The following is a 22,093-nucleotide window of genomic DNA, read 5'->3' on the forward strand; positions in this document are numbered from 1 at the left end:
TTCTCTCACAACATGATAATCTATCTCAATATGCTTCGTCTTTTCGTGAAAAATGGGATTAGCTACTATGTGTAGAGCTGATTTGTTGTCGCAATACAAACTGATTGCTTTTGAGTGATTGATTCCCAAGTAATGACAATAGCCATTGTGCTTCGCATGAAGCCATGGCAAGAGCTCTATATACGACTTCAGCTAATGATCTAGAAACTGTAGTTTGTTTTTTGCTTTTCCAAGAGATGAGAGAAGATCATAGAAGAAGCATCATCCCATGACTGATTTCCTAGTGTTCAAGCATGCTCCCCAATCTGAATCATAGAATCTCTTTATAGTAGTATTGCTATCTGCAAAGAAAAGAATACCTTTCTTAGGAGAGCCTTTAAGATACTTAAGTATCCTATAGGTTGCCTATTGGTGAAGATCAGTAGGGGAAGAAACAAATTAGCTAAGGAAACTCACAGCATAACTAATATTTGGACGAGTATGAGTGAGATATAAAAGTTTACCCATCAATCTTCTATAGGAAGTGGGGTCTGCAAGAGGTTTACCCATTGTGCTGTGTAATTTCATATTGCATTCCATTGGAGTAGAGATGATTTTGATCCTAGTAGCCTTGTTTCCTGCAAAAGTTCCAAGGTGTATTCTTTTGAGACCTAGCTATTTCCATTCCTAGGATGAATTGTAGTTCTCCAAAGTCCTTAATGCTAAATTTGTCATTCAAAAGTCTTTTGGTTGTCTCTATTTCAATCAAGTCATTGCCAACAAGGATAAGGTCATCAACATAAACTAAAATAACATTAAATTTGGGTTCCTTGTGTTTGATGAAGAGTGAGTGGTTTGAGTTGGATTTGACATAACCAAATTGTATTAAAGTGTGGGTTAATTTATCATGTCATTGTCTACTTGATTGTTTTAGACCATATATGGATTTATGTAGCTTACAAACCATCCCTGATTTCTGGACAACAAGCCCAGGAGGAACCTTCATATAGACTTCCTCATTTAAATCTCCATGTAGGAAGGCAGTATTAACATCTAATTGATGTAGGTGTTGATGGAAAGTGGCAGCAAAGGATAAAAGAACCCTTATGGTGGTCATTTTGACCACTGGACTAAAAGTATCAAGGTAGTCAACTCCCTCAATTTGGTTATACTCTTTGGCCACTAGTCTGACCTTATATCTCTCAACTATTCCATCAGATTTGTGTTTAATTTTGAATACCTATTTGCATGGTATGGCATGCTTATCTTCAGGTAAAGGGGTTAGAGTCCATGTGTTGCTCTTATCAAGAGCTTTTAACTCATTTTGTATAGCATCTTTCCAATAGTCATGTTGGATAGCTTCATGATAATATGTAGGAGCAGTAATGGCAGATATGGATAGAGAGAAATGTATGAGATGTGAAGATAAGGTATCATATGATAAGTATTTGGATATAGGATATTTTGGTGTTTGGTTGGATTGTGTATTGGAATTGGATAGTAATGTGCAGGTAGGTTGGAGGTTTTCTGCGCCTTCTAGAAGTTCTAGTATTCTTGTCATTTGTTGAGGGTGTAGGAGAAGATATAGTAATAGGTTGGTTATTGTCTAAGGTTGAGTTGTTTGGAGCCAAGTTAGATTGGAAATTGGGCATATTCATAGAGTAATCAAAAGGATCCAGTTGAGTGATAGGTAAGATAAGTGTGTCGTGTGTGGTGGAGTGACAAGTAGGCCTTATATCTTTGGCAAAGGAAAATATGTGTTCATAGAGAGACACATTTCTTGATATAATGATTTCATTGGTGTGTATATCTAAAAGTATATACCCTTTTGTACCTGACTTATATAAAAAAAAAACACATATTCTGGATCTGGGATCCAGCTTAGTCCTATGTGATACAATGGTGGAGGCAAAACAGAGACTACCAAAGACTCTTAAGTACTTGATATTAGGAAGTTTGTGATAAAGTTTCTCATAAGGTGAATGGTTGGACAGAATAACAATAAGTTGTTTGTTAATGAGGTGTATGGCATGTCAAATGACATAATTCCATAAACATTTAGGGAGATTAGATTGAAATATAATGGCTCTAGCCACACCAAGAATGTGTTGATGTTTCTTTTCAACAATGACATTTTGTTGAGGTGTTTCAACACAAGAAGTTTGATGTGTGATTCCTTTTATGGAATAGAAATCATGTATGAGGAATTCCTTGCCATTATCATTCCTTATGGTTTTTATTTTACTATTAAATTGTGTTTCAGCAAAGCTAACAGAATCCTTAATAAGTCTATTGGTTTCATATTTCAGTTTTATAAAGAAAATCCAGGTGAATCTGGACTTATCATCTAGAACGGTAAGGAAATATCTATGTCCAAAAGTAGAGGGTATCCCAATGGGACCCCATATGTCCATATAGATCAAATCAAATATGCAAGAGGATCTAGTCATGCTGATAGGATAAGGTAGTTTCTTTTGCTTTGTCAAGTGACATATTTCACAAGGATCTTCTGTTCTTTTACCTTGAATGAAAGGAAACAAGGATTGCATAATGACCATCTTATTATGGGATAAGTGTCCTAGTCTAGAGTGTCATTTATTACAGTCATCATAACTAGTATGAGCATTTATTTGGTGTGGTTTAGGATAGGCTATGCTCGATGATGTCAAAGCATATAGACCTCTTCTCAATTCAGCAACACCAATCATCTTCGAGGAGTTGAGGTCCTGAATTTGACAATCAGTGTTGGAAAAGATTAGTTTGCATGATAATGTGGAAATAAGTTTTAAGATGGATATGAAGTTGAAGCTGAAGGATGGAATATATAGGACATTGGTGAGGTATAGAAATTCTGAGAACATTACTGATCCAGAGTAATGTGCAAGGACTTTATTGCTATTAGGTAAGGTGGTGGTAATAGGTTTGATTTTTCTAAAGGTTTGAAATTCTAATAGAGAGTGATAAACATGATTAGTGGCTTTTGAATCAAGGATCCAAGAACCTATATTTGATTCATTATATGAATTTAGGATTGTACATGATGTTCTGTTTTCTGGCTGAGTGTGGAGACTAGTATCTAATGTAATATGGTTAGCATTGTGATTGTTTTGAGCCTTGGATTGTTGAACCATTAATATTAATGCCTTGTGTTGTTCTACAGTGAAGAGCAGATCAGATGGTACATTGTTGTCCTTAATGGCACTGTCTAGTGTGTAATCATTGCTTTCTCCAATAGTATGTTCCTCATTATCATTGAACCCACATGTATTTATATTGCATGTTCTGTTTATGAATTAGTTAGGTGGAAATCCATGTTTTTTGTAACAGACTTCAATAATGTGCCCAATCTTTTGACAATATATGCATACTTTCTGTTCCCTTCCTCTTCCTGTATTAAGAGGTCTTGTAGGTCCTTGAAATCTTCCTTCATTCTGTCCTCTGAACCTATTTCCTCTCCCTATGATTCTTGTATCATTGTTGTTTTATGAATAATTCTTTGACTCAGAAAAGTTGGATAGGATTCTTGGATCTTTAAACTGCATTTCCCTTTCTTGCTGAATGATCGGTGAAAAAGCCTTGTTGATTGGTGGGAGAGGATCCATAACCATAATTTGGGATCTTACAGTAGAGAATTGCTCATTTAGGCCCCTTAAGAAACATATGACATAGTCATTTTGTCTATACTTCTTTACTGTTGGAATTGATATCCATGCTTCATTGCAATTACAAGGTGGAATAGGTCTAAATGAGTCCAATTGTTGCTAGAGATGGCAAATTGGGCCGCCTGACCCGTTTAGTTCACACCCGCAAAATTTAAGCGGGCGCAGACATGCCCACATTAACTTAACGGATAAAATTTAATGTTCTGCTCGTTTTAAAATGGGCTAACGGGCGGCCTGTGGCATTGTTGAATAATTAGAAAAAATAAAAAAATCATATAATAAATAAAATAAAATTAAATAAAGTAGTTCAAGATAAAAAATTAATATTTTTTTTGATATTTTATATGAAATTTAAAAAATTACATTAGATTACATTTTTTAAGGATTAAAAATCACATTACATCATAACTTATTTGAAATATTTTTAATTTATCCTTAAAGTATGTTCGTGGGTCCCCGCATTGCCCAATGAAAATGCCTGCGGGCTTGGCGGGTGAAACGAGCAGGGAGAACGGGTAAATGGACAAATTTTATATGTCATGCCCGCAAAGAAATGCGGGTGTGCCTGCAGGCAATGTCCATTTTGCCATCTATAATTGTTGCCATAACCCTTTCATTTGTGTGAAGTAAACACTGATAGAGGAGTTACCTTGCTTCAGAGAGTGAATTTCACCAATAAGTTCAGATATTCTGAACATATCACCTTGATAATATCTTTCCCGAAGATTCTCCCAAATTTCTTGAGCATTATCCATCCATAGCATACTTTATATGATGGCAGGATCAATTGACCGGGTGATCCATGAAACCACCACGTTATTGCATCTTCTCCAAGTTGTGAAGACATGATCATGATTGGGTGGTCTGGATAAAGTCCCATCTATTAATTCCAATTTGTTCTTGGTTTTCAGTGTCATGGTTACGACTCGTGACCATGGGTGATAATTTTCCTCATTCAGAAGGGTTGATACCAATAAGGAACCAAGATTTTTGTTTGGACTTATTAAGTAAGGTCCTGAAGGATTGAGGATGAGATTTGGGTTTATGAAGCGATTTTCCATTGATGATAGTTGAGGAGTTTAGTGTTCAAGATGGAATGGTGTGAGGAGAAATAATTGGAGTTTTTTTATGCGCAGGAGAGACACCTTCATTTAAGATGCTCTAATACCATATAAAGGATCAAAGAAGCTATGAGAATAGATGAAGAAAAGAAGAAACATAAATATGGCAAAGTGAATAATACATCTTTGGAATATTTGTTATTGAATCCAGAATGATAAGGAAGCTTTACATAATGTTTTTGGTTAACTAATTGAATAATTGGAATGAACCCTATAGATCTACGTATACAATAAAGTGGTGAAAAACATAATTGTTAAAAGAGGAATAACAGAAAAAACAAAAACTAACTAAACTAACCTGAATTATTAAAAATAGAAAGAACGCAAACATACGAACAAAAAAACTAACTAATATCTAATCCTAACTTTGATAACAAACACACTTTGCTGTCCTTTAAAGGGAAACCTTCATATTAACTTCCCATTTAAACCAATTCAAAAAATAGCTAAAAACTGGTAAAAAAATGAAATTGTGAAAAATCGATTTTATTTAGATGGTATTGAATTGTTGTTTATAGCATTGATGGGTTCAATTTAGTTTTTGGTTCAATTTAGTTTTTGGTTCAATTTAGTAAGATTTATTACATATATATAATGAATAGAATTCTAGTTCCAATTGTAATTATTCTTGTAAACAATGATGATCTTTGATATAAAATTTAGGAGAATCAACATATTTAATTATAATATATAATTAAGATTAATTAAGTAACTAAAAAATAATAATTAACTAGTAAAGATGTTAAAGAAAAATATATATTCATTTAAAGTGATGCTCTTTATTAAAGACTTCAACTTGCAGATGATTGAAGTAAAAGCAAAGTTTTCAGCCATTTATTTTTTAATATAAGTCAACATATTGTCTATAAGAAATTTATCTTCTACTTTACTACATAATTTATCTATTACATAATCATCATGTAATAGATAAATAAAAATAGTCAAAATAAGATAAATAACTCAATCAAACAAATAATATACATTCACCTTTTCCATATCGTCAATAATAAACCTACAGAATCAACAACAACAATAAAATGTTGAAATTGACATATTAAATAAATATTCTCTTATTCACATTGAAATTCACAGGGTGTAATTTTTGCACAAAAATACATATGTCATTAATATTAAATTATTAATAAAAATTTATAGAATCTTAAGATCTTTACCGGAAAGTTTGACAAAGATAATTTGTAATCTGATAATATATGTCGTAAGTGTAAAATTATTATGAACTCAAATAAAATAATAGTATTATAAATAATATCAACATCTACGCATATAAGAATCACACAATTTGCATAAAGTGAAAATATATATTTAGAAAAAATATAAAAAGTAGAAAAATATTTTTTAAATATTTGAAAAATAAAATTGGGGTAGTTGCCCCTACATGTCCTAACCAGTTCTGCTATTGCTTGCAAATGAGATATAAAATGTATTAATCTTCATACTATTTTATTATTAAAATTGTTAATTTGTTGTTAGTTAACAGTTTCTAGTCGTTAAAATTATGTTGATCTGCTATTGGTATTGGTGTGCTGCAATTTTTATTTTTGTAAGGGGTAGATATTATTAACTTGAATTAAATATTTAGATGTGTATCATACTTCACTTGATATTTGCACTCTATCTTGGATTTTTATGTGAACTTATTCTTTGAAAGTGTATTAAATTTGTTATTTTGAATTTGATGAGTTTTTATATGAACTTTAAAATATATTAAACTTATTATTTTTTATTAATAATTGAATCAAACCGAACCAAAATTGTATATAATATCTGGATTTAATATCTTAATATTAATAAATCAAATCTAATGAGATCAGTTTTTAAATCTAATAACTTTTTTCGGTAAAAATAGATCGGAAGATAGAACTAATATTGGATAAGTAGATAAGATTGAAGATTTTTAAACCTTAAAAAAAGATGAAGCTTGAACAAATGATGAAAAATGCATTTACACCTACCAAACTTATTTTTTAGAAATATTTTAACAAACATAATTCAGTTAAATAAATAATTTTTACACCTAGGAATTGATACTGCATATAAGCATGTGTTGTGGCCTTGTGGGGCATACCGAAAGATTTGGAGTTGGGTATACAAAAGCTTGTGGTTGAATACTATTCAGACACAATAATCAATTATCTCAAGGAGGAAGCTATGGAAAATTGCATAGATGTGCTGACTAGTTAGCTAACTAAAGGCATTCACGTGAGAATGGTTTTTACAGAATTATAGTTTCTTCATAAGATTTAGATACTCTTCTTTCTTATGACATGAATGTACAAGAAATTATGTGTAACACATATAATGTTGAAGTGTTTTTAGGGTTATTATTTTAAGTAGCCAAATTAAAGTGATATAATTCAAGTAAGATACATGACTATATACATAATTGTCATAAGAATTATTGTATAGATATCTAAAGTCTTATTTCTATTTTATGATAGACAAAATTGGAATAAGAACATCAAGTAGTATCACCCTTCATGTAAGGTATGCACTTCTTATAAATAAGGGGTTATGGTCCACAATTATATATAACACCACAATAACATGAACCACAAGACACATGCAAAACAATTTTCTCTTCATTCATTAGAGGAGAAATTAAGGCTAAGAGTTGTCTACAATTGGAAGGCTAAATAACCTACATTTCTATTATGAACATGCATTTGCATAAAAAGAAAAAAGCATGGAATTGATGGATACATGATAAAAAAATGACATAAAGTTCATTCACAATGTTCTCAATGAATATATTAAGGTACACTTCTACTTTAGTTTTATATATCTTCTTGATAATTTGACATGAAAGATCATGACTACGATAATAGTTTGTTCATTGTTTAGTATGCAGTATATATATATATTTAAGTATATAAAGTCTCCTACCATCATTAAAGATATTTACTACAATAGGGTTTTGGTTACTCTTGAGAATAGCTGTTGGCGTGTAATTTTCTTTACCATTGGGATTTGCTTCCTATTTTTGACTAAAAAATCAAATAAGATTTTTTACCCACCGTTGAGATTATTTAATAACTTTCTTATTTCCTACTTAATTATGTTTATTTTTGTGAATTGAATTTTGGAAGAGAATGAATAAAAATGGAATATTTGAGAATCACCTCATAAAGTATGTTTTATAATTATTTCTTTTCATTCTTATTTAAAACTTAACTTACAAATAATCTTTAAAAAATAAAAGGAGGCCAAGGATTTTGGAGTGATGATGCATCTCTCATGAGAAAATTAATCATGAATAGAAGAAAAATCAGGGAAATAAACATTAGTAATAGACAACGGTTGAAAACTAAACCAAAAACTGCGAGAGATTGCCAGGATGTATAAATTAACATTTTATGTAGGCAACAAATGAAATGAACTATTCCATAGTATTGGATTCTCCATAAATACGAGGAGAAGATATTTTTATTTATTTAATTAAAAAAATTAGAAAATTTGAACTCTTAAATTTTTTTGAATACCATATATTATAATCTAGATCCAACTCTTCAGTACTAAAAATGAGTCGGCAACAAATATGTCATTCCCTAATCCAGAAACTACTCTTTTTATGTATTAGTGAAATGTATTGTAATCATCTTAATCATATTTTCCAGTAATTTCTCTCTAAGTAACCAGAATACCAATTTAAAACATCAATGAAATGTTATAATCTCTTAGGAAAACCCTTTACACACGTAAACAACGATAAAATAAATACTGAAAGTACCCAATTATTTACAAGTCATGTTCTAGGGACCTTTTGATGTGTGTGTTTTGGTGAACATTGTTGGACGTCCATGAAGCGCACATGTAAAGAAATGCAACAAAAAACGCCAAAACAGTTTCTCCATTGTGAAATCAGTAAAAGCGTCACGAAAAGTCAAGGAACAACAACATATGGCAACTTCCCTAGCTACTTCCCCAGAAGAACAACATAACACAGCACAACAAATGCCTAATAATAAAAATCAATTAAAGTTCTTCAAATATACACGTGTTGGTAGAAAAATATGAGGGACCCACACACTCTAGAAAGTAGAAACCTAGTTGGAAATATGAAGTATTGTTCATATCTTGCCACATATCTTCAACTAAAACATATTATGTAAAATACAAATTTTAAACATTTATTAATACTCTTTTTACTTCATTATCATTGATTTGAGATAATATACGAGACATAATATATAATAATATATCTCTTCTAGAAATTTGCATATGACTTGTATTGTAAGAGTAGGCTAAAGTTTCAGACCGTTCAAAACTTCAGCATGTGTCCAAATTACTCCCAAAATATACCTGGAATCTTCTGTCTCTTCCATTTGCATGATGCATGCATATATTTGTGGTATACATATATAACACACCCATCTCCAAATAGTGCCATTAAATATCTACTTTAGAGTATAATATTGAACCAAACATTACGTTCAACAGTGAATGGCAACCACAAGATTGTTGCGCACCACTAACCCAATTCACTTTCCTTCTTCTTCTTCTACTACTACTTCTTTGTTTATGAGATGTGTAAGGTACCAAAGCAGGGCCAGTTTGAATGAAGATCATAACATAGCTTATGGGAAAAGTGAAAGAAAACCAGTGATGGCAGTGAAGGCATCGATGGTTACCACCAACCATTTAACCACATCACAACCATTGGTTCGTCAAGGATTGTTAGATCTAGTTGCGTTCATAACAAGGATTCGTAATGCTATGTTGATTTTTTTGAGGGCTTCTATGAAAAGGAAGCAATGGAATTTGCAACCCCAGAGGCTCATTGAAAGAGTACGTCTTATTACTTAATTCTTCATTCATAATTTTTTTGGATAAGCAAATTATATTAAAATAAGTACCTGCGGTACTAACCCAATACAAACAAAGATTACTTAGAGATCTTTTATAGTACAAAGATTTACAATATTCTGAATCAGTACACCACTACATAAATTTACACCAACAATTTTGTTATATAAATGACATTATTGGTGACAACAATGATGAATGTTTGTTGCTATGGTAAATTGGTATAGCTCAACGACTACCCAAGATATATATATATATATTATATGGTAATATAAGGTTTCACTCTTGCAGGCAATAATCGATTGCAGATTTTTTACTTTATTTGCCGTAGCAGGAACTTTACTTGGCTCGGTGTTGTGTTTCATTGAGGTAAGTGAAGCCTTGTCCAACTAGTTCCTTTTGGTGTTTGTTTGTTTCATTTTTATTTTATTTTTTCATGTATGAGGAAATAGTATAAAAACAAGTGGCTACGTAAAATGTAGGGCTGCTTTCTTGTTATCGAATCATATGGGCATTATTTCCATACATTGTCTAATAGCTTGGATCAAGGACATCTGGTACATCTACTCATCGAGGCCACAGGTTTGTTGAGACTTAGGATTGAACCGTGTTTTAAATTTATTCTACCGTCATAATTGTTACAATATTGTAATTTTGAGAGTTTTTTATATTTGATCGCATTTCCCACAAATACGATAAATACAACATTTAATAATTTAATAGAATGTTTGTTAATTTGCAGACATGTTCCTGATAGGAACTGCCTTGCTCATTTTTGGGGTGAGTTTGTACTTCATGTTTGTAGGATCAAGGGCTGCTAGCACCCAAAAGGAATCATTGCCTTGTACATCAAATTTGCTTGGTCACTTCTATATGAAGGTAGCATGCATATTACTTAATTATAACTAAATTGTCTCAAACATACTATATACTCAAAATAGATCTTACCAACAATTCCATCCTAATACCAATATAATGAAATCATCAATTTATAGTTCTTACTCGAAATTTAGTACTCTACCACTCATGCATTAGTTTAGTGGTGTAAGACTTTGTTATATACCTAGGATGTCCAAACGGTTAAGAGTTCAATTTCTGTGAGTAATATTTGTTGGGAAGGATAGTTACGAATCCCGAAAAAGATTAATTCATTACCCATAAAATAAGAACTCCAAATCTGTATTTAAAATAGCATCTATTAAACAAAAGAGTAAATAAACACTTACAGAGCATTCACTAGAATACTAGAACATACTTGAGGTATAAGTAATGTTTTAATTTGTTATTAAAAGTTTAAAACAAGTAAAAGTTATAAGGACAAAAATTAAGATAACAAACTAGCATTTACATGAGTTTTAACAAAATTTCAGTCAGCACCAAAATGGGTAGGGATGCAAACAATTGAGAAAGCAAAGTCAAAGATTGGGCATGCAGTGATGATGATTGTTCAAGTGGGAGTATTGGACAAATTCAAAGATATTCCCTTAGTCACAGGCCTTGATCTTGCTTGTTTTGCTGCAGCTATATTCACATCTTCAGCTTCCATTTTTGTCCTCTCTAGACTTCATCGATAGTTTAATTTAACTATACCTGGATATGAATATTACAGCTTCATATTTGTTTGCCATGAATTTAGTGAACACGTTTTTAGTTTTGTAAGCCAAAAGAAAAAGTGTAATTTTGCTTTTGCACTTTAGTTAGGATGGGAGCTCAATTAATTAATTGATTATCCATATGTACAACTGTTTTTTTTTTATTTTTTCCCTTCAAGAAATAATATCTCTATATTTAATTTGAGTTATCCGTCAATATTGTTACCCACTAAACTTGAGTTTTTCTTTTTCTTTGTGATATACTTCCAATAACAAAATTCTCCTAAAATATAGTTTGCATGTGAACTGCAATTATGATAAAACAATGGGTTCAAGTAGAATTTTATCCGCTTGATTAAAACAATGGTCATGAAATCATACACTTAGGCCTTAGTAAAGAAACTAATGTTCTCATTATTGGAAATAAGTTTTATATCATCTACTCATTTTTTGGATATAATTTTAATATATGTTGGACAACTACTCTTATTATCAATTTTGTTTTAAGATGAAATACCAAAAAATCTATGCACCAAATAAATCAAACCTTCCTTGTGGGGCCTTCAGATCAGATGGGGATCACATGTCATCATTTATGTTCCACTTGGTGTACCAAGCCAATCACAAAGCTCCATTCATTTAAAAAGAAAAATTATAAAAATAAAATAATATTTTAATAATATTTTGTGAAGTTTGATTAGTCCGGGACAGAGAGACGAAAAAATTATAGGACATGTGATCCTTGTCCCTTCATATCAAGTTAGCCAAATCTTCCACCAATTGTGAACTATAGAAAGTTTCGTTCATTTTAAGTGGAATGGACTATGACAAATATGCAAGCACCAATCTTCTTCTTCTCTAGAAGTAATGGGTAAGAGAGAGAGAAAGTAAGAAAGAGAGAGTGAGAGTGTGGGAGAAGGTTGTCGCCCCCCGATTTTCGGCTGCACGACTGGTTTAGAGTCGTCACTACATTTTATAGTTAAAAATGTAGAAAAATCTTTTAAGCCTAATTACCTTGGACTTTTGGATTTTTGATATCTAGGTTCGGGAGTCAGTTACAAAGTAGGAAAGGTATTAGCACCCTACCTACCCGCCTTAAGCGGTACCCTTCATTAAAATATATGACTTTATTATTATTATTATTATTATTAAATTTTATGACTAATTAATCAATTATTAAGAAGAAAAAAAATAGTTTTTTATTATTATGTCTGATAAGATTGACATCGGTCCTACGTATCCCTTTTAAGGGAATCAAGACCTACGTAGTTCTTTAAATAGAAAAAGGTTTGATTGATTGAGTGTTTTAATTTTAAGGAAATTATATTTTACTTGAAAACATTCACTTTTGCCTATTTGTTAACTTATGGAAAATAAATTTTTTTAGTTTAGTTATTTTTTGTCATTTATTTAAAAAAATTTATTCAACTGATTTTGGGATTTAATCGATTGAAAAAAAGCGGCGTAGCGCGACCTTTCGAAGATGATTTGAGAAGAAAGAGGCATTCAAGGCAACCTTCGCTCCATCTTTGATTAGCTCCCAAAAATTATTTTATTTCAAAAAGACATTTTTATTTATCTTTGATATGTGTTATTTTATTAAAAAGTGTTCAAAAGATTATTAGGAAAGATTTTAATTAATTACATGAACAAGGTAAATTTAGTTAAATTATCAAAGTATTTGATACGATTACAAACTCTTTTTTTATTTTATAAATAATTAGAATAATCATGGAGAAACTATTTAGTTAATATATGTACACAAGCGTTTAGAAAATGTTATTAATACTGTAACATATTGGTGTTGTTCTTCAAAAGTAATAATAAAAACGATTAAAGAATTCAAATTATTATTTGTCATCATTTTGTTTTTTTATAACTTTATTCAACTATTAAAAATATTTGTTCTTTAATTGATAAATAATCTACAAGATTAATTAATTAGCAAGAGATTTTAAAAAATTGGCAAATGAACCCACATGATTCATATTCCACTTTCTATCCATCGTGATTTATTTAATTATTAGGAACCAGGTTTATTTTTAGTAACATGATTATATGTATATAGTTAGTAAAGTAAATATAACAGTAGGATTAGCTAAAAAATTAGAAATACCAACCAAATGCCAAATTGGAGTTCCGCACAGTGGAGGATCAAGGGAGGAGTTTGGACAGCTTGAGAACACGTGGCACCGCTGTATTGGTGGAAACGTTGTCGCTGGATTTGTCCAGCCACGTGTCGCAGGGCAATTGGACGACGCTGAGGAGGCACGTGGTGACGATGGAACTGCGTGTAGTAGATCTTGTGTTCCTCACGGGTGGTGATTTAGTGTGACGCAGCGTGATGTAGCTAAGACGCTTTTCGTCCTGTGATTGGACGGAGAAAAGTCCACGGCCAGATGGAGGGTGGTCAAAAGGATGGACGGTTCAGATGGAAGGTTGCACGAATTTGTAATGGGTTTGCTCACGCAGGATAATTTGGCTATAACTTTTTCTTTCTCTCATAACCCTCTTTTTTTGTGTGTGCAGAGTTTCAGTAGAGCTTTTCAGTGTAAAACCGTGTCAAAATAATCTTCCCTTAACCCCAATTTATACTGAAACTTAAAACCCATTAACTCCTAAAATTAATCTAACTATCCTAAAAATTTGGTCCCCACTCTCTAAAACAAATTAAACTAACTGAATCAGATTTTACTAATTCTAAGAAATCACTACTGCCACTTTGACTAGGTTTATCTGTTCGTTTGTTTTTTTGAACTTTATATTTTGAAATTAATTCCACTTTTTATATTTTACTAATTTATTGATTCCGAAAATTAACAAAAAAATCACATAAATACTTTTATTCTTTTATGATTTATTAGGAAATTCAAAATTATTTTTATTATTTCTTTGTTATATATTCTAATACAAATGGTTTTAAGATGATATATTTGGTATATTCATTTAATTACTCTTTAAAAAAATCCAAAATAATTTAAAAAATAAACAAATAAATAAAAGTTTTATCTTCTATTTATTAAAAAATTTATTTTCAAAAATAACTATAGAAAATATTTTTCCTTCTCCTTTCTTATGTTTTTTTATTTGTTTTCGAAAATGGTATATGGGCTTATGGATGCCTAAAAATTCGATTTTATTTTTGTGACAAAATTATGTGGGTTTCTAGCTTTTAATTTTATATAAAATTTATTTTTAGAAATTAAGTTGCTTTATTTTAAATTTTGGTTAACATAATCATATAGATGTAGGAACCTTAACCAGTTTAATTATCTCTAAATTTTGGTTAACCTAATCAGTTAGATATAAGAACCTTTTAATTTAATAATAAATTTTGAATTCAAATTTGCATTATAAAAAAAAATCTTGGGCTTTTTGTGGGCCGGACAAATTGGGTGTTCACAGCTGCCCCTCTTTACTTGTTGCTTATCTAATACCGAGTTAATTGAAGTTTGAGAGGTATCATGGTAAGTAACCAGTAAAGAAATGAACAATATTTTTATCCAGGCTCATAAAAAGCCTTTCACGAAAGGTACCAAATATGGTGACACAGACTGATGTTCTACTGATGGACCAGAGATTTGTTGAGGCACTCCTGTTGCCATAAATGATTCAGAGATTTGCTGAGGCACCCGTGCTGCCAAAGTGATTCAGGGATTTGCTGAGGCACCCTTGCTGCCAAAGTGATTCAGGGATTTGCTGAGGCACCCTTGATGCCAAAGTGATTCAGGGATTTGCTGAGGCACCCGTGCTGCCAAAGTGATTCAGGGATTTGCTGAGGCACCCTTGCTGCCAAAGTGATTCGGGGAGTTGCTGAGGCACCCCTATTGTTAGAATGGTTGTTGTGGTGGAGCTATGGGAATTGCTAGAGAACCTTAGAGTGATTATCTAATAGTTGAAATGTATATTTGGATGCTTCTTTGTATGCAATGAATGATTATGTGTAATGTTTTGTTTGCCAAACAAGATAGTTGTACAGATGTTTATGTATGAATGTGAATGCTTTGAATGACGTAGTAATGTATGTGTGGTTTTTCTGTTTTATTGAGAGGCAGTGTAATGTTTCCGCAACACCCCCTTTACACTAGATGTGCTGAAATTTATTAAGACATACGAGTCTTACTTCCGTCAGGGTTCGTGTTCATGTCCCCCTTTCACACTATTTCGGACACGATGCATCAGGATGAGCTAAAAAAATTGATTAATTTTTGTAAAGTATTTCTCTTGTTTATTAGAAAATGATTTGCATGTTGAAAGACATTGGAATAAAAAAAACCAAATTTATTTGCCTTCCTTTAGCTTTCTAAGAAATGAAAGTCATACAAGCTTGCCGTAGCAAAAGCCCTGTTCCAAATCCTACAACTAATTTCACAACTGTCTCAATTTGGGTAGAGTTATTTTGCACCAAAATCTGCCCGAGTTTCTGATCCCAATACTGATTCATTCGAAGAAGGCTGATACAATTGATAGATTCCACGAATCATCCAAAATTATGCCCGAGTTTCTGATCTTAGTGTTGACCCTTTCACAAAAGATTGATGTTATTTGATAGATATCTCGGACCGTTCAAAATTCTGCCCCTGTATCTAGCAATTCCTCTATTTCTGACTTGTTGAAATAGCATGTTTTGAAGGGTACTTCCCTTTTATTTTTATTTTTTTTATTACGTCCCAAATTTTTTGTTAAGCCGCCCTTTCGGGTTGTCGACTTAACGGGCTTAAACTTATTTTTGTTGTGTATATAAATATTTATGCAAGGATTGCAGTACATAAAAAGTTTTGAAGGAGTTGTGCATAAAGTTGTTTGGAGTCAATTTATTTTGTAACCTGATGTGTACCTCAGACGTTCGAATCTCAACAAGGACTTTTATAGCTTGTAACGTGGTCTGGCTAATGGTCAAGAAAGAATAGATATGAGGCTCAAATAATGTGTTTCCCACCCCGCCTTTCTCCATAATCTCCATATCCTATTTCCAACCCTTCCTTTAGAGTCTAACTTTAAATTGGATGTTTATCCTTATCCTCCTTAGGAGTAATTTCTTATAGAAGATCTTTTATGATGCTTTGATTCTTTATACCACAACTCTTTCCTAGGAATTTATTGGAGTTCCTAGCGGGATTTTCTCTTTTTTACTATCATCCGCTTCTATGACTCTAAGAAGGTTTATTGGAACACTACCCTTTCCCCGGGTTTGCGATATTCTTTCAAGGTTTTCTATTTTTTTGAATAAACTTCTTTCATATGGTTTTGGCTCAAAAGGGGTGATTAGAGATATCTTCTTAGTGTTTAGGAATATCAAGAACGTCGTGCTTCATCGAAATGACCTATCTAATGGTTCACACCGTATGAGTTTTGTTTACATCATTCTCCTTTATGCAAAAATATAATAAAAATATCGTGACCGATGCATGAATATATATACTTTTCTCCTCTCTTTTTTTTCTCTTTCTTTGGAAGTACCCCTCATACATAATACTTCTTCACTGAATCTGCATTTATAGTGAGACACAGATCCTCCTCGTCCATGTCAGTCAGAATTAAGGCTCCACCAGAAAAAGCTTTCTTAACTACATATGGCCCCTCATAGTTTGGAGTCCACTTTCCTCGGTTGTCCTTCTGAATTGGCAAGACCTTCCTTAGCACCAAATCTCCTTCCTTAAAATGGCAGGGTCACACCTTCTTCGAGTAAGCCTTCATCATTCGCTTGTGATATAACTGACCATGGCAAATAGCGGTTAACCTTCGACCGTCTATCAGATTCAATTGATCGTGTTGGGCTTGAACCCATTCTGATTCATTCAAACTCGCCTCTGCCAATACTCTTAGGGATGGGATCTCTACCTCAATCGGAAGAACAGCCTCCATACCATAAACTAAGGAATAAAGAGTAGCTCCCGTAGAGGTGCGGACTGAAACGCGGTAACCATGCAGGGCGAATAGTAACATTTCATGCCAATCTTTATATGTCACTACCATCTTTTGGACTATCTTCTTGATGTTCTTATTAGCTGCTTCAACGGCTCCATTCATCTTGGGTCGATATGGCGAAGATGTGTGATGTTTTATTTTGAATTTTTCACACATCTCTATCATCATTTTATTATTTAAGTTGGCCGCATTGTCAGTGATGATCTGATCGGGCTACCCATACCGACATACCAACTCTCTTTTGATGAATCTGAGGACTACTTTTCGGGTCACGCTAGCATAAGAGTTTGCTTCCACCCATTTAGTGAAGTAATCTATGGCAACCAAGATAAACCGATGTCCATTAGATGCTTTCAGCTCTATGGGTCCGATGACATCCATTCCCCACATAGAAAATGGCCAAGGTGAAGTTAATACTCAGAGGATTTGGAGGCGCATTAATGTTGTCAGCATATACTTGACATTTGTGACATTTCTTCACATATTTGCAACAGTCGGTCTCCATTGTTAACTAGAAATAACCCGCTCTCATGATCTTCTTGGCCATAGCATGCCCGTTCGCATGAGTTCCGAAAGTTCCTTCATGCACCTCTTCCATCATTCTCTGAGCTTCTTTGGCTTCCAGACATCGAAGAAGTACCACGTCGTGATTCCTTTTGTAAACGACCTCCCCACTCAAGAAGAAGTTTGTGGCTAGTCTTCTAAGTGTTCTCTTGTCATTCTCTGAGGCATCGGGAGGATAAGCTTGATTTCTTAAATACTCTTTTATATCATGGTACCATGGTTTGCCGTCGGGTTCTTCCTCAATCACATGACAATAAGCGGGTTCCGTATTGTCCTTTATTTGAAAAATGAGCAACTTATCCCCTCCAACATGGAACATTGAGGATAGGGTTGCCAGAGCGTCAACTAATCTGTTGTCTTTCCTTGGGATATGGTAGAAATCCACTTGGTCGAACTAGTTAACCAGCTTCTAGATGTAATCTCTATAAGGCACCAATTTGCTGTCACAAGTTTTCCATTCTCCTTTTATCTGATGAATTACTAGTGCAGAATCCCCAAATGCTTCTAGGATTTTGACTTTTGCATCGATGGCCGCTTTTAGTCCCAAAATGCAAGCTTCATACTCTGCTACATTGTTGGTACATTCGAAACATAGCCTAGCAGAAAAAGGGAGGAACTTCCCGACTGGAGACACCAAAACAACACCCACTCCATGGCCGAATACATTGGAGGCTCCATCAAAGACTAAGGTCCATTTATCTTTTCATTTTGACTCATCAGATAACACCATGATATCTTCATCTGGAAATTCATATTTTATATGCCCCAGTTTGTCTATGGGATGGTTGGCCAAGTAATCAGCAATAACACTTACTTTTACGGCATTTTGTGTCACATATAATATATCGTAATCGGATAACATCACTTTCGATCTAGTGATTCTCCCTATCAGTATGGGCTTCTTGAAGATATACTTGATGGGATCCATTTTTGAAACTAACCAGGTGGTGTGACTCAGCATGTATTGCCTCAGTCGGCGAGTGGCCCAGACTAAGGCGCAACAAGTACGCTCAAGCAAGGAATATCTTATCTCGCAAGCTGTGAACTTCTTGCTCAGATAATATATGGTTTGCTCCTTTCTTCCGCAATCGCCATGCTGCCCCAAGACACAACCCATGGATTCATCAAGTACAGTGAGATATAGAATCAAGGGTCGCCCGGGAACTGGAGGCATCAATATCGGAGGCTCTGTCAAGTACCATTTTATCTTCTCAAATGCTGATTGACAATTCTCATTCCATTTCACTGCCTGGTTCTTCCATAAGAGCTTGAATATGGGTTCGCATGTGGAAGTCAGTTGTGATATGAACCTGGAGATGTAATTTAATCTCCCCAAGAAACCTCTAACTTCCTTCTCTGTTCGAGGTGCGTGCATCTCAATAATATCTTTCACTTTATCTAGATCTACCTTAATACCCTTTTGGCTGACTATGAAACCCAAAACCCGGCCTGATTTCACTCCGAAGCTGCACTTGGTCGGATTCAACTTAAGGTGATATTTTCGTAGTCTCTCAAACAAACGCCTCAAGTTGTCTATATGTTTTCCTTCTGTCTTGGACTTACAGATAATATCGTCCACATAGATCTCTATCTCCTTATGCATCATGTCGTGGAAAAGAGACACCATGGCTCTTTGATATGTAGCCATAGCATTCTTTAATCCAAACGGCATAAGCTGATAGCAAAAGGTACCCCATGGGGTAATAAACGTGGTTTTGCTTACATCTTTTGGTGCCATTTTGATCTGGTGATATCCGGAATACCCATCCATAAATGAGAAAAGGGCATGGTCAGCGATGCTATCGACCAAAACGTCTATATGTGGTACCGGAAAGTCATCCTTCGGGCTGACCTTGTTAAGGTCCCTGTAATCAACACAAATTCTCAACTTCCCACCTTTCTTTGGTACTGCTACTACGTTGGCTACCCAATCTGGATACTCAGCAACTTTAACAAACCCGACGGCCAACCATTTTTCTACTTCCTCCTTGACTCTCAAAGATATTTCTGGCCTGATCCTGTGCAATTTCTGCTTCACTGGCCTGGAATTAGGGATTAGCGGTAATTTGTGCTCCACTATACCTCGATCTAGTCCGGGCATCTCTTCATATGACCAAGCAAAGACGTCCTTGAATTCATGTAAGAGATGAACTAACTGTTCTTGTTCCTTACCATCCATTATGGTACCCACTTTCACCTTTTTCTTATCTTCCTCAGATCCAAGGTTGACAAGCTCGACAGGCTCTTGGTATGGTTGGATTTCTCTGGCCTCTTGCTCTACCAATCTGAGCAGTTCTAGGGGCGCCTCCCACTCTTCATCATCGCTATCATCTTCCATTTGGTTGACGGTTTGGTCAGGGCTGTTGAAGGGCGCGCTAGTATGGCTCTCAATTGCAGAGTCACTATCAGATCTGCAACGCGCGGATGACCGAGTCAGCTCCCCATAGATTTGTTTTTTTTTAATCTTGTTTTTATTTTACCATGATCTTTCAGCATGCATTGAATAATAAAGAAAATGCAAATGAGACAAGTGGATATGATCGAGTAAAAAAATGATCTTTATTAATTGAAAATGCCCAAAACAAATGAATCCTTACCATTGAAAAACATTGAAAGAAAAGAGAAATAACTAATTGTCTGATGGTATTGGATCTGGCTGAAAAAACTACATTAAAATATTACTATGGTCCTAGAGTGACTGATGCATATGATTCTTCGCTCCAATTCTTCAAGCAAGCGCCTGGGGGATGCAAGTACATGAACTCCGATTCTTCTTCCCTTTCTTCTTCCTCCATGATGGCCACCATTCCAGAGGGTCCGGTACCGCCACTCACAAAGCATTGACTGATGTGTGGTATTGGAATCCTTACCATGTTCTCAGGTCCAAACTGCCCCAGCCGAGCCAGACGCTCACCCTTCCTTGCTTCTATGATTCAGAGCCTGTCCTCCCTGGTAGGTCTATACCCCAAGCCATATCTGCCTTTATTAGCCTTCGGTATAATGATCTCCTTACAGCCTTGACCATACTTTCCCAATCCACTCCCAGGTTGATAGCCGCCGCGGATCATCACTTTTGCCATCATGAGAGAAACATCTGATGGATATGGTTTTATTAATGGTGTCCTTTCTATCATAACTGTAGTGTTTGCAATTTCAAGGCCTTGGAAAGATGGTTCCAATGCCTCCTCGATTACTTCTATGTAGTGGGCATCAAATGGCTGGGACACCATGACATCTTCTTCTCCTGAAACTGTTATTAGCCTTCCATCTACTTTGAATTTCACCTTTTGATGCAAGGTGGAGGGTATTACCCCTGAGGAATGAATCCAAGGACGTCCCAACAAGTAACTATATGTTGGATTGATGTTCATCACATGAAACAATATATTGAATATGCAGGGCCCTATTTTGATTGGCAAATCCTTTTCTCCCATCACGTCTCTACGAGACCCATCAAAACCCTTGACAATCATAGAGCTAGCTCTCAAGTATGAAGTATCAACTGGAAATATGGATAAAGTTCTCTTCGTCATAACATTCAGCGACAACCCATTGTCTAGGAGGACTTTTCCAATCACGCAGTCATTGCACATAACTGAAATATGCAGGGGGCGAACATGATCGGTTCCTTCATCGGGTATTTCTTCATCACGAAAAGATATGTAGTTACCTGCACCTAAGTTGTTGACTATCCCACCTAATTTGTCAGTCGTGATGTCGTGGCTGACATGGGCTGGATTCAACACTTTAATAACACATTCATGTGAGCCTCAAAGCTCATTAGTAAGGACAATATGGATATCCTTGCCTAAGTTTTATTCAGCTGATCCACTACTATGTACTCACTTTGCTTGATAAATTTGAGGAACTCACACACTTCGTCGTTCGATACCCCTTCAGGTAAGGCCACTTCGATATCTTTGATGAGCAATATATTACACACTATTCATAACCTTAATTTAGAATGATTGATGATTCTTGGTGCCTAATTGACTTTTGTTTCACATGGTTTAGTGTTTTAGACTTTATTGGACTAATATTCCTAAAATGAGTTAATTTGGGATTATTTGGCCTGATTAAATCTATTATCATTTTCATATCACATTTGGCACCAATGGCATTTTGGGCATTATGGAAGTCGAAGATATATGTTGAAGTGAAGATTGTATTTTTAATTTAGGAGTTAGTTTTATTGTAATTTGGCTTTAGGCCCATTGTTTAGGCCGAATTCGGTTTATGTGTGTTGGAGGGGTTAAATTCGGATTCCCCACTCCAAACACACACACTTCACCTTGCCTCATTTTGAAACACAAAGTCATTTCCGTTTTCCCTCTTTTTGCTCTGCTAGGGTTTCACCCCTTCTTCATTTCTCATTTCCGGTTTGTTCTTTCATTGTCATGGAAGGCTAAATTTCCGGACTAAG

The 22,093-nt window shown here is 34.3% G+C and overlaps 1 protein-coding gene across 2 annotated transcripts; it reads left to right on the forward strand.

Moving 5' to 3' along the window:
- Positions 3,307–11,383, forward strand: LOC109330717. 2 transcript variants are annotated; one of them, XM_019564997.1, is made up of 7 exons: positions 3,307–3,317; positions 4,999–5,000; positions 9,221–9,566; positions 9,876–9,955; positions 10,069–10,168; positions 10,329–10,465; positions 10,957–11,383. In XM_019564997.1, the coding sequence occupies exons 3-7, from the start codon at positions 9,224–9,226 to the stop codon at positions 11,158–11,160; spliced, it is 864 nt and encodes a 287-aa protein (XP_019420542.1). In that variant the 5' UTR covers positions 3,307–3,317; positions 4,999–5,000; positions 9,221–9,223; the 3' UTR covers positions 11,161–11,383. The 2 variants fall into 2 exon arrangements, with proteins under 2 accessions (XP_019420542.1, XP_019420543.1); XM_019564998.1 differs by lacking the exons at positions 3,307–3,317; positions 4,999–5,000 and having other exon boundaries at positions 9,067–9,568; positions 9,878–9,955.

This window comes from Lupinus angustifolius, chromosome LG17 (assembly GCF_001865875.1).
Source record: "Lupinus angustifolius cultivar Tanjil chromosome LG17, LupAngTanjil_v1.0, whole genome shotgun sequence".
Classification (NCBI taxonomy): Eukaryota; Viridiplantae; Streptophyta; class Magnoliopsida; order Fabales; family Fabaceae; genus Lupinus; species Lupinus angustifolius.